General features: G+C 43.0%; 2 protein-coding genes across 3 annotated transcripts; both read right to left on the reverse strand.

The window, feature by feature from the left end:
- Positions 1-647: 647 nt before the first annotated feature.
- Positions 648-7093, reverse strand: LOC311018180 (high affinity choline transporter 1-like). The gene is made up of 9 exons (XM_084017009.1): positions 6944-7093; positions 5189-5378; positions 4976-5089; positions 3244-3399; positions 3000-3148; positions 2775-2921; positions 2483-2636; positions 1968-2185; positions 648-1871 (listed from the first exon to the last, which is right to left on the reverse strand). Exons 2-9 carry the CDS (start codon positions 5370-5372, stop codon positions 1356-1358), a joined length of 1638 nt encoding a protein of 545 aa, XP_083873135.1. The 5' UTR covers positions 5373-5378; positions 6944-7093; the 3' UTR covers positions 648-1355.
- Positions 7094-8042: 949 nt separating this feature from the next.
- cfap161 (cilia and flagella associated protein 161) lies at positions 8043-11332 on the reverse strand. 2 transcript variants are annotated; one of them, XM_084018609.1, is made up of 8 exons: positions 11017-11332; positions 10195-10284; positions 9893-10110; positions 9701-9782; positions 9144-9179; positions 8860-8982; positions 8674-8747; positions 8043-8247 (listed from the first exon to the last, which is right to left on the reverse strand). In XM_084018609.1, the coding sequence occupies exons 1-8, from the start codon at positions 11086-11088 to the stop codon at positions 8061-8063; spliced, it is 882 nt and encodes a 293-aa protein (XP_083874735.1). In that variant the 5' UTR covers positions 11089-11332; the 3' UTR covers positions 8043-8060. The 2 variants fall into 2 exon arrangements, with proteins under 2 accessions (XP_083874735.1, XP_083874736.1); XM_084018610.1 differs by having other exon boundaries at positions 11146-11331.
- Positions 11333-11390: the final 58 nt, after the last annotated feature.

Here is an 11390-nt window from a genome sequence, read left to right on the forward strand (position 1 = left end):
ATGACTAAATCTGACTTTGTTCCAAGTAGTGTGTGATAGGAGCGAATATAAGCTGGGATTCTTATTTACGTAGTAAAAATAAAAATAACTTGTTTACGTTGGGCTAGGTAATACATCTGCTTTATAAAGTAATACAAGTATTTTATGTTGTTGAGATAAAGTGAGTGGTTAAGCAGTTGTGAAAAACAAAATACACCACCTCTCGATGTAAAAAAAAAATGGTTGTAAATGTAACACGTGCCACCAAGGATGAGTGGCACTGGATTTTTTTTTTTTTTTACTGCAGTTTTGGGGGGGTTTCTTTGGGAAGCACCACCTCGTGAGATTCAGTCTGGTTGGGTCCTTTCTGTGTTTAGGTGCCGCCCTCTGCTGCTACAAAGGTGGGATTGCAGTTGGAGTCAAATACTACTGGAACATAAAGTCAAATCAGTGCTCTAAGGGGGTGTAAGTCATATTTTGTGGTGACAAAAGGTTCATTATCATTTAAAATGAATGCAGTGAAAGTTGTGGCACTCTGCTACATGTACAGTAATTTATATCACAAAAAGCAAGTTGTTTGTGTTCTTCTTGACTCTTTCACACACGCACACACATACACACTAACACACTGATTCATCAGATTCAAAGATAGTAATCAGACAAGGTTTCATTTTTTATGAACACTTGCAATCACAAAACATCTAAAAAATAGCACTTAAAATTCTATATCTTCATGGCCCTTCAGTTATGATCCCTATACCACATAAAATAGTGGTAAAACACTTCCACCAGCAGGCACTTCCCGCTAGCCTTTTTAATGTTTTCGGAGGAATACTCAACCTCTGTGTCTTGAGTTGTATTGCATCTCCAATGGCATGAATCTTGTCCTCTCGGTGCTTAATAATTACTAAGAGGTAAAACCCCTTAGAAGGTACGACAATGATTACACAATTACATAACACCTTGAGCTTAATTCACTGAAAAGGTTCGAGTGGAGGAGGCTAGGTTAAAAAAACAACCCATGAAAATGTTTGTGTTTCTAGTGATTAATATTTGAGGAAAGCGGTTGGGGGAGGGGAGAGGGGGGGCTTCTGACATTAAGATCAGAATCTTGAGGTCTTCATATATGTGGCCTTAATCCTGTTCTGTCACAAAGAGACACCCAGCACGTAACAACCGCCTCACTGAATCGCTCTTCACATACTGCTGGTCAAAGTTTGGCGCGTACAAAGCATACAATTCAGTATTAAAAATGTGTTATATACAGTACATGTAAGAAGTGTGCGTAGATAGTCTGTGCAGTGGAGAAGGTTGGGAGGAATTTGCATAAAAAGAGGTTTGGGTATACTTTGGCTGGCATTGTACTTAAGTTAAGCTTAGAATTTTGTATCAAGGATACTGTTCTTTTCCTCCTTAGGAACAGGCACATCCTCCCCCTCCGCCTCCTTTTTCTCTTCAAACACCCTCAGTAAATCCCAGGACTGAGGAATGAGTTGGTGGCAGAAGCCTAGCTCCACCAGCCAGGACACTGAAATGACACATATCACAGAGGAAAGCATGGCAAGAGTCCTGAAGGGGAAGTACTGTATGACGACTCCTTCGACCTCCCTCCAGCCGGGGTACAGGATCACGGGGGGGATCCCGAGCAGGGGCTCCCCGCTCAGCGCACGCACCAGCAGTCCCACCACATAGCCGCTGATGGCGCCGTAGCTGTTAGCGCAGCCGCAGTGCAGCACGCAGACGAGCTGCGGGAGGACCACGCAGTAGAGGAGGTCCCCGCTTACCAGCCAGAGGCCGAACACGCTGTCGTCGCCGAACGCCAGGCCCGTTCCCGCCATGCCGACCAGCAGCACGCTAACGCGGATCACCCGCTGCAGCTCGCGCTCCGAGGCCTGCGAAGAACAGAGAGGAAAAGGGACAATAAAAATGGAGTTACTGTGCTTCAGGCTCAACCAAACACACACACACACACTCACTCTCGCACACACCTGCTTCCTCAAAGTCGTCTTGTATATGTTTTGTGTAAACATGGATGCTGAGGACAGCAGCACAGAGTCCATGGAGGACATAACTGCTGCCGCCACAGAACCAATGCCTAACACTGACAACCAGGTGGGTGTGAGGTAGTGCAGGGCCAATGGCAGGATCTTCCCTGCCTCCCCTCGCTCAAAAGGAGGGGGCAGACCATACGCTGTCTGGTTCCAGTCTTGGAGAAAAAGGAGAGGAAGAGAGAAGAGCAGACATAGTAGAGGTAGAGAAAGAGACAGTCAGGGTCGAGAGGAAAAGAATAATGGGAGGGGAAGAAGCTTTTAAGATTATGGTGATGGCATATTAAAAAAAATTTAAAAAAAAGCATTGGGAAGAGGGGAGCAAAGGTCCCACCATAATAAGCAGGATATGCTGAGCATAACCACACACAGGAGTGCAACCAAGATTACATCATCCCATGAAATGAGGACCTAGCTGTCAAAACGTGTGGTCTGGTTACAAAATCTGTGTGTACCTGCAGTGGCAGCCACCGCTCCAATGACAACTGAGGGGATTCCCATAATAAAAACGGTCCCAGCAGCAGCAAAGCAGGTGACCTGAGCCTGAGCAGAGGAGGCTGCAGAGAGGATCCTCTGGTATAGAGCTTGATAGGCCAGTCCCCCTAAAGCCTAGAAACCACACAAACCACAAACTCTGTCAGAGAACGACTTGGTAGATAGCTGGATGGATGGATGGATGCATGGATGGATGGATGGATGGATGCATGGATGGTGGACAGTGTCACAAAATAAAATGTAAAATCTCACCAATAACAGCATCTCATCCGCCCATTTTCCTGCATCAGCCAGCTTCAACTCTCCCATCCACGAGTTTCCAGTTGTTTGGTTGAGGTGGACTTGATTTGAGATGTCAGTGACTGCAGGACTGAGCACCAAAAAAGGAATACAGAGCCACTGAAACAGAAAAAAAGCAGTTGTTATAGCAAAATGAAGGACGGATCTGGCTACTTCTGTATTTCTTGTTTTCCTCACCAGGCTGACAAAGATGAAGCAAAGCTGGATGATATCAGTGTATGCCACAGAGTACAGACCACCTAAAAACGTGTAGATGATGGAGACGGCTGCTGAGATGATGATGGAGATGGCAGACGACAGCCCGAGAATTATGCTCATGGTTCCTCCTGCAAGCAACACAGAACATTAAATCAGAGATTTTACACAAAAACGTGTAAAGTGATGGATTGTGGCAGCGTCAAGTCTGCACGGTGTTACTCACCCAGCGCGGCAAGGATGCAGGCAACCCACAAAATATCACTGATCAAAGCAGGAAGTAGTAGTGTTGCAGTGAACATGTTGCCATAGCGATGCTGAAATGGGTCCAACATGGTCACGTAGCGCTTCGACCTCATGGGTTTGGCAAAAAACAATCCTCCTTATGAAGCAGAGAGTAAGCAATCAAACAAAGTGGCATTATTTTTAGACGGAGTGAATATGTATCTGTGAATGACCGCCTGTAGGCCCGGATAGACCAACAATTGATAGAAAATAGAGTAAAGCAACCCCGGAAGTTAGCATCGCAATGGTTCCCTCGACAAAAGGCAATGGGATGGAATCGGATTTCGGATTGCAGAAAGTAAGAACAAAACATTAAAACCTCTTGAGCTTGCGTTAACCACAGATCTTATTTCAGGCTTCAAAAAACAAAACAAAAGACAATGTTTGCGAAGAGGGAACAAAAGGAAAAACCTTACTTTTGGGGTTTTAGGACTCATTCTTTTACTCTTTTCCCCCTTCTCTTTCTATTTATTTATTGTATGATTAATTGTGTTTTAACTGTTTCCTTATTTAACTGTGTTTTTAATGAAATATGTTCCTCTTTTCCGGTGAGCCGAAGACACTTTTCCACGATGGTGGACAATAAAGTTTTATTGTATTGTATTGTATTGTAACTCTTGAGTTGCTATCAAGTGACTGGATGAGACTACAAAAGATCATCGCACCGACTCGTCTGCCTTTGTTGAATGACACTGATGTGCACAGCATACAATGGAAACATTTTAAAAGCAGAAAATATGATAACAAATCATACCTCAACTTCTCCATTGTTGCTTCTATTGTTTCAGCTCTGTGTACTTGGGCTGTCGACGACTCTAGACACAAAATGTCTCAGTACGCCGCACCTGGTGGGAAAGGGAGTGGGAAGGCTTCCAGCAGGTAACAATCAGCTTTTTAGCCGCTGTTGTTCCAGTGACCTTGGTGTTGTTTCTTCCTGCCATCATTTCCATCCAGCCTTCCTGTCGGCTTTCTCTTTTTTTTTTTACTTCAAACCGCTATCTTGACAGGTGAGCAGGGGACGTTCACCTCTAACGTGTCAGAGAGTTTGGAGGCAACCATCCCCTAAAACCTAGCCAGTAGAGCGCAGTCAGGAAAGTGCGTACAAGCTGCCTTCATGGGGCATAAAGAGCAGGTTGGGGCAGTGATTTGTGGTCAAGTTCAATTGTGTACATAAGTCTTGAAAAGAGCCTCCGCCTTCCTTGCAACAATGCTGTTCTCTCGCCATCGAGAGACTTGGATGAGCTAGCCACGGATCAGCAGCGTAGCATTTTAGAATAGAACCAGGGTTCCAAACCAAAGGGCACTCGTATAAAAGAAGTGTTGATCTCGCTGAGCAAAACGTGTATCATCAACGATTGTTTGTCACAGAGCGTATTTTCTGCACGATTCCAAAGTCTAAAAGGAAAAATCCTATTGGCCTTTTGTCAAAGGAGCCAGTGCAATGCCAACTTCCAGGGTTGGCCTCCACAAATATGCCATCCCTGCAGCACTCTACACGTATGCAGATTATTCATTAGCTGCAATGGTTGACTTCAAACTTTGTGGGGTATTTGAGTGCAACAACAGACGGAAAATTCTGCATTTTATTTCTTGAGGAATGAAAGGATTGTGTAACAATAATTGTGTTGCAGTTCGGGCACCAGCACCAAGCCTCGTTTGTTTCAGCTACTTACCCAAAAGAAAATTGATAAGATACGCAGGAGGCCCCATAGCCCAGATGAGACCTTGAGAAGGGGAATAAACAGCCTCAGCAGTTCCCATAATGTAGCCTCCGCCAACCCACGTTGCTAAAAGCAAAGCAAATAGTCAAGTGAAGAATGTGGCAACAAAGTACAGTGAGAGGAGCACAGACACGTACATCGGGTGCTGCCATGTAAAAGTTCTACCTGTCATGGTGAAAACCCCGACCAGGACGCTGATGTTGCGGCCACCCACCATGGTAACCTCGCTCTTAGCGCCGGCGCATGTCTTCTCCACTTTCTTGGATTTTCGAGATGCCCAGATCCCAATGACCAGGATGACAATATAGAAAACCACCACGGCCACCAGTCCGGGGACATTCACTGCCATGATTGTCTGGTTACACAACGCACAGTCCATCAATCACGCTGACATAGATCACATAAAGACACAATAAGTACACTAACATACACATAAAGCAGCTGTTATTCAGTTTAAACTGCAGTGGTGCAGTGCTACAACCCCCCAATGAGAGTTAGGACTACGGTCGCAGCTCAACTTGCAATGCAGCACAATCAGACTCCTCTAGTGAACTCACTGAATGCTGCAACTGACATAAAGAAGCAGGAATTTTCAAAGCAAATGTAGTTTGCGGTTAACTATGGAAAATCGAAATAATTGTTTTTTCACCCACTTATTTGGGAAATTTGCAAAGCAGCGTAGTTGGCAAGCTATTCAATGCTTTGTAGTTTGTTAATGAGAGGGCAACTGACACAGTCGATGTACTCTCTGGTTGCCAAGAGCAGGTCACCCTAACACTAAAGTTAATGGTTTGTCGTCATAAAACGTGCTTATCATGCTTGTTATATTCCTGGGACAGATCATCTGTAGTATTTACCAAAACCATTCTCCCTTATCAAATCTGTGTAATCATTCATTAATCTAAGATATAAGATAAGGCAATGCTTTATCAGTGCCAGAGCAGAGAGATTTACACATTTAAATGTCTCACTCAGACTTATTCCTTCGTTATTATTTAATTATCATAAATTCTCATCATTCCTCTCAGTTATAATATTGGATTATTTCTGTTGTATGTAAATGTGGCCAGCATAGGTGGCGCTGTTTTACCTACTTGAGGTGGTTTGGGTACGATATATGTTATATGTATTTTTGCATGTAACGTTTTCAATGTAACTATTGCTGATAAATACATGTAGTGGGTTTGAAATGCGCAATATATATATATGTGAAATGTAATTTAGTGCAATTCCCCAACCTTCAGTGCGCAGGGACGGTGTCGCTATAATAGCTGGTTTTAAAATATGTTACGTTATTCTGGGAACATTGAATAGTAACGTTTAAATATATCCACAGCCGACATATTACCGTTGAAAAAAAAAAATCGCAATCTAAAGCAAACAATTCCTTCTCCATCATCTGGATTAATAAGGACCGTCATAAATGAGTATTTTTAAAAGGGTGTTAAATATGGATTTACCAGGTTAAGTCGTGCGTTTCTTTTAATATTATACAGCATTACATTCCCAATATGAGGGACAGGCCAGACGCCACGGAGACGTTTAAATATCCAGGACAGGACACCGTCACGTAGCTTACACATTACTTTATATCATACCTGCTAAATCAATATTAAATATTCGTTCATAGATATATGCGCGCATTCTCCCGGTCAGGCTGAAATATGAACGCAATTGCATAGTATGACCCCGGTGGTCCACATTTAGCTAGCTTAACGGTTACCGTTTACACATGATTACAACCACTGTAAACCGCAGTGAGGAAGAAATGTTAGCACAACCGTGGCCAAATGACTTGAATTAATCTAACCTATTTTTGAGATAGCACAATGGCCATTGTGTGTGTGTGTTATTTTTTCCAGCATGCATTAAATGATGAAACACTATTATAAGCGGTCCCTTTGTCCCCATGTGGTTTACCTTTTTATGTGGAGCCGGCGTCCTTTCTTCTGCGCATCTGCCGCCTGAAGTGAGGCGCTGGAAAGCCTCGGCTGGTGGTCACTTCTGTATTGTTGTCTCCCCCTAAAACGTGACACCTCGCGGGTCGCGTTCAGCGCTCTCAAAAACGGGAGCAAAGAAAAAAAAAAAAAAACGTTTTCCAATCGCAGGCGACGCTATGTTGCCTGCTTCACATCGCGTCAGGCGGCTCCCACGTCGGAGAGATTAAAGGTCACAAAACATTTATTCAAATGCTGTCGGGACACACGCGAAAACAGCTGGCTCGAAATGGTTGCAAACCGGCGTTGTCGAACGTATTTTTTTTTACTTGAACGCACCCTGGATGAGACGCCGTATAACAGCGGCGTTATCTTTGGTTGAGGATGCCTGGGTAGTTTTAATTATATTTTAACTTGTCAAAGGGCGCACGTGGTGTTAATCACCACGAGGAAAGACAGCAGTGTGTCCGCTTAACGAGGATGCAGAAACAGATTACAGCAATGCAAGGTGCATGGAGTAAATCTAACCCCTGCTCCACCATCATGCAAAGTCAAGTGCAATGGGGCCATAAGCAGCATGTTTTTTACTTAGTGTTTCACTTTAATTATCAAAACAATACAGTGTGTGTACATGGGCTACCTTTTTGTGCCTCACTGAATCAGCAAACTTATTGAATGCATCACTCCTGTCATGACAGAGCCCATACTTCATCCATTCATCTCATCAATATTTGTTATAAAATGAATTAAATGCATAAAATGCACATACATTCATGTAGAAATTCCTACTGCATGGGAAATGGACCTAAAGCATCCTACTGTTTCTTACGCAATTGCCCAACTAAAACAATGGAAGTGTTGTTTGGAGCGACATATCAAATGCTTCTTTCTACGGAGCCTCCTGGCGGCTTGGCTGGCTAATGTGTATCATATAACCTTGACGCCCTGGTTGGAGTCCATCCTGGAATCTCTTTGTACAAGAAGAGTCAGCGAACCAAACAGAACAGAAAACAACCTTTATTTTAAAATAAGGTTATGAGTGATGTTGTATCTGTCTGCTGTATTTGTTGCAGCACAAAAAAAACATTGTTTGTGTAGATTTAGATGATAGGATTTGCCTGCGGGAGCTCCTTGCTGTCGGCCGCTGACTGCGGGTGGTTGAGAAGTACGAGTCCGTTCCCCGCAGGGTCAGAGGTGCACAGTATCCAGTGGTTGTTGTCCTTCTCTGCTTTGTGTGAGTCCAGGAAGGTGTGTGCTGTCAGCTCATACTCTTTGCCATAGGTGGTCCTGTAAGGACACAACCATTACCTATAAAACGACAGCCGGCGTGCAGGCATTGTAACGTGACTTTTAGCGGCCATATTGGAGGTCCTCATATTTTGAGTGGCCGTGAAGAGCTGACTGCAGAAGTAAATCTACACGGCTACACATTTTGACATTAATATATGTCAGATTGTTTGTTTGGGTTAAGGAAGCTGATACAATTCACTGCATACGTTTCATCAGTCTGTTTACTTTTAGTTTGCTGACCCACAATCATTATGCAATTTTCAGTTGATATCTACCTTTTATGTGTATCTATGTGTGCCAATTCTTCCGTGAACCCCAAAAATGACATCCAACATCCGATGAAATGCCTTCACATTGTACGTAACATGGCAACATATTAATAAAAAACATATTGCTTCATTTTAAAATGTAAATGGGACATACCAAAGGACACGATCACCCAGAACAGCAAGAGCTTGGTTTGTCTTGCAGTGTACGATCAGCACTCTCACATTAGCCTGTAAAAAAAAAAATGTTGATGATTGCATGGAAATTCTCAATGCCACAAAGATTAATGCTGATGTTGTGACAGGCGTAATAGTTTATCATGAAGATGCATTAAAGACTTACGGGAACAGGCTGACCTTCATTTTCAAGCCTCTCCTGGGGGTCAAAGTGGACTATCTTCCACCGTGACAGAAAGGAATCGTCGTCATCCAAGTTTACTTCTTGGAGCCGGGACATCTTCGCACACTTTTAATGAAGTCACAATAAAATCCAGTGGAAGGGACAAACAACTACTGCATTCTGCGTTTTTATGCATGTAAGATTCCCGCAACTGTAGGGTGTTCAATACAATAAATTCTCCTTAATAGGCTTCATAAATAATTCATGATAAAAAAAAATTAATGTACCTTTTGAAAACTTTGCAGGTCACTCGTCAAGAAAAGCTGAGGAAAAAAAGGAGGAGAAATGTATAAACACTATTGACACACTAAAGATGAGACTTATGTGGCTTTTTTCATAAGTACTGATATGATCACATTAGCTATTTAAAAATAACTGTAAAATAATAATGCCACCTTGTTGTGTTGAAATGAATGTAAAATACTACTGGACAACGAAAAAGAGAACACACTTTCAATAAACAAAATCATAAAAACATATCTTCCAAGACCAACAGAGTAAACTTTAATCTATAATAACAGGGTGAGGGGTGAGGGTTATTTTCTTAAACTGTTAAAAAGCTCCCTTCAGGGCCACAGAGGATGTTACACAACTGTTTTCACTGGCTGCGTACTACTCCTCATGACATGCTAAATAGACTCCATGTGTAAAATCAGCGGGGTGCCCCTTTAATATAGCAGCCAGTCTTACAGTTAAGAAGTTCATTAAGTGTGTGTGTGTGTGTGTGTGTGTGTGTGTGTGTGTGTGTGTGTGTGTGTGTGTGTGTGTGTGTTAGCTCACTTACTCCCCCGGCAAAGCCACTTGTTGTTTTCAGGGCAAAATGTTGCTCAAAATGCAGAGTCGACCCTTCAGGACTGCCATCTATACTGTAGTCACACAAGCAGCGTTACAGGTTTACATCTGGGAGTGTGTTTGCACGTGTGTTGAGATGTATGGAGATGACGTTTGAAGTGTGTGTGTGTGTGTGTGCGTGTACCTGGTAATGATGAAGGCACTGCGCACACAGGCCTGATTGCCTCTTCCTGCACTGACTCCACATGGGGCTTGAACGCCCGGCGAAGGAATCCTCGTCAAACTGTTGATGTCTGCGTTGATGCTCACTGCGCTGCACTCCCTCTCCTCTCCTCCCATGTTCACCAACATCACGACATCCCCAAAGTGCAATCCTCCATCATTTGTCACAGTGAGATTCACCTATGAACAAACATCACCATCATCATCATTGTGATATTACTATTGTCAATCATTGTGTTCTTGATTAGCTTAAACTCTTTTTACCGGTCTTAGAATGTTCCGTTTGAGGAAGTCTACTTTCTGGGGAACAAGCTCACCCCTCTCTTTTTTCTCCAGATACTCTTTCATGGCCTCCTGGAAAAACCTCACCATATACATAATGTTTATTCTTTAATATGTCTCCATGACCCCAACACTGCAGAGTTAGAACAAGCAAATACAGACTTTGTATAATACAGTCAGACAATGATGGATAATAATGTGGAAAGCGAGTAACTGGATCATTGTATCATCATTAGGTGAACTTTGAGTCATCTTTCTTGCTGTAAATCCTTTATATTGGCATTATGATGGATGCTGCGTTCTGCTCTACTCCTCCATCTTCTTGGTTACTGGATGTCGCCTAAAGCATTTCTCTTTCCCTCTATCTCTGTTTATTGCCTGCAGTGTAAATAGGAATCTGCGATTCAACAACACAAACCAGTACAATTTGCATGAAATCAACCCCTTTCTTCTAGTTAAATGTTGCCATTATTCCTCAAATACAATTATCAGTTAATTATTATCACGCGCCAATTTAACTGAATTACTTTTGACCTTAATAGCCAGCAGCTCGCCTGCTTTGTAACAGTATGAGTAACGTATATTTCGTCAGTTTAAGCTGCTGTGTTTAGCCCACCTGCTCAACTGACCTGAGTATCCAGATAATTAGATTTAATTCCGTCCGCAGTCATTATCTAATAGGTGTAAGCATGTGCAAACAACCCATAATGTTAGCTAAGATGACTTTCTTGCCGCGAGCCGTTGCTATGGGTATTTTTAACTAGCTATGCTAGCTAAAAGTTGACAGCTTTATTTTGAACAAACCTCCTCTAAGCGCAGCTCCTCATTCCAGTTCCCGACCTTCGTTTTTCCACGATGACTTTTCATACCAGCCATTAAAAAATACTGACAACTGTCTGTGTAAGCTGCTAACAGTACGATACAGTAACTTACTTCGGGGTTTCTGTGGTAGTTTCCATGGTAACGGAGGGTGGCGAGTCATGCCCTGTCAGTTCTCGCTGATTGTCGCGAGAGGGCGTGCTGGTAAAGTCACTGACATTCGAAGAAGCCACATCGATTGGTATCTTTCTGTCCATTTGGCCTATTTGCGTCCCGCGCGAGCAGCACGAGCTCAATAATATGCTTATGTGCCCCACCAAGCAAACACATTGGCACAACAACATGTCATAGTTGCCATT

The sequence above is a fragment of the Eutrigla gurnardus genome (assembly GCF_963514095.1).
Source record: "Eutrigla gurnardus genome assembly, chromosome: 9".
NCBI classification, from domain to species: domain Eukaryota; kingdom Metazoa; phylum Chordata; class Actinopteri; order Perciformes; family Triglidae; genus Eutrigla; species Eutrigla gurnardus.

Bases quoted from the DNA above. Each gene is read 5' to 3' on its own strand.
- LOC311018180 (XM_084017009.1), bottom strand. From the start codon at position 5,372: ATGGCAGTGAATGTCCCCGGACTGGTGGCCGTGGTGGTTTTCTATATT. The intron at 5,090-5,188 runs GTAGAACTTTTA...CTTTGCTTTTAG, and splicing joins CGGGGTTTTCACCATGACAG to CAACGTGGGTTGGCGGAGGC. The intron at 2,922-2,999 runs GTGAGGAAAACA...TTTCTGTTTCAG, and splicing joins GCTTCATCTTTGTCAGCCTG to TGGCTCTGTATTCCTTTTTT.
- cfap161 (XM_084018609.1), bottom strand. From the start codon at position 11,088: ATGGCTGGTATGAAAAGTCATCGTGGAAAAACGAAGGTCGGGAACTGG. The intron at 9,783-9,892 runs GTACACGCACAC...GTGTGACTACAG, and splicing joins AGTGCCTTCATCATTACCAG to TATAGATGGCAGTCCTGAAG. The intron at 8,983-9,143 runs GTACATTAATTT...CTTCATTAAAAG, and splicing joins ACCTGCAAAGTTTTCAAAAG to TGTGCGAAGATGTCCCGGCT.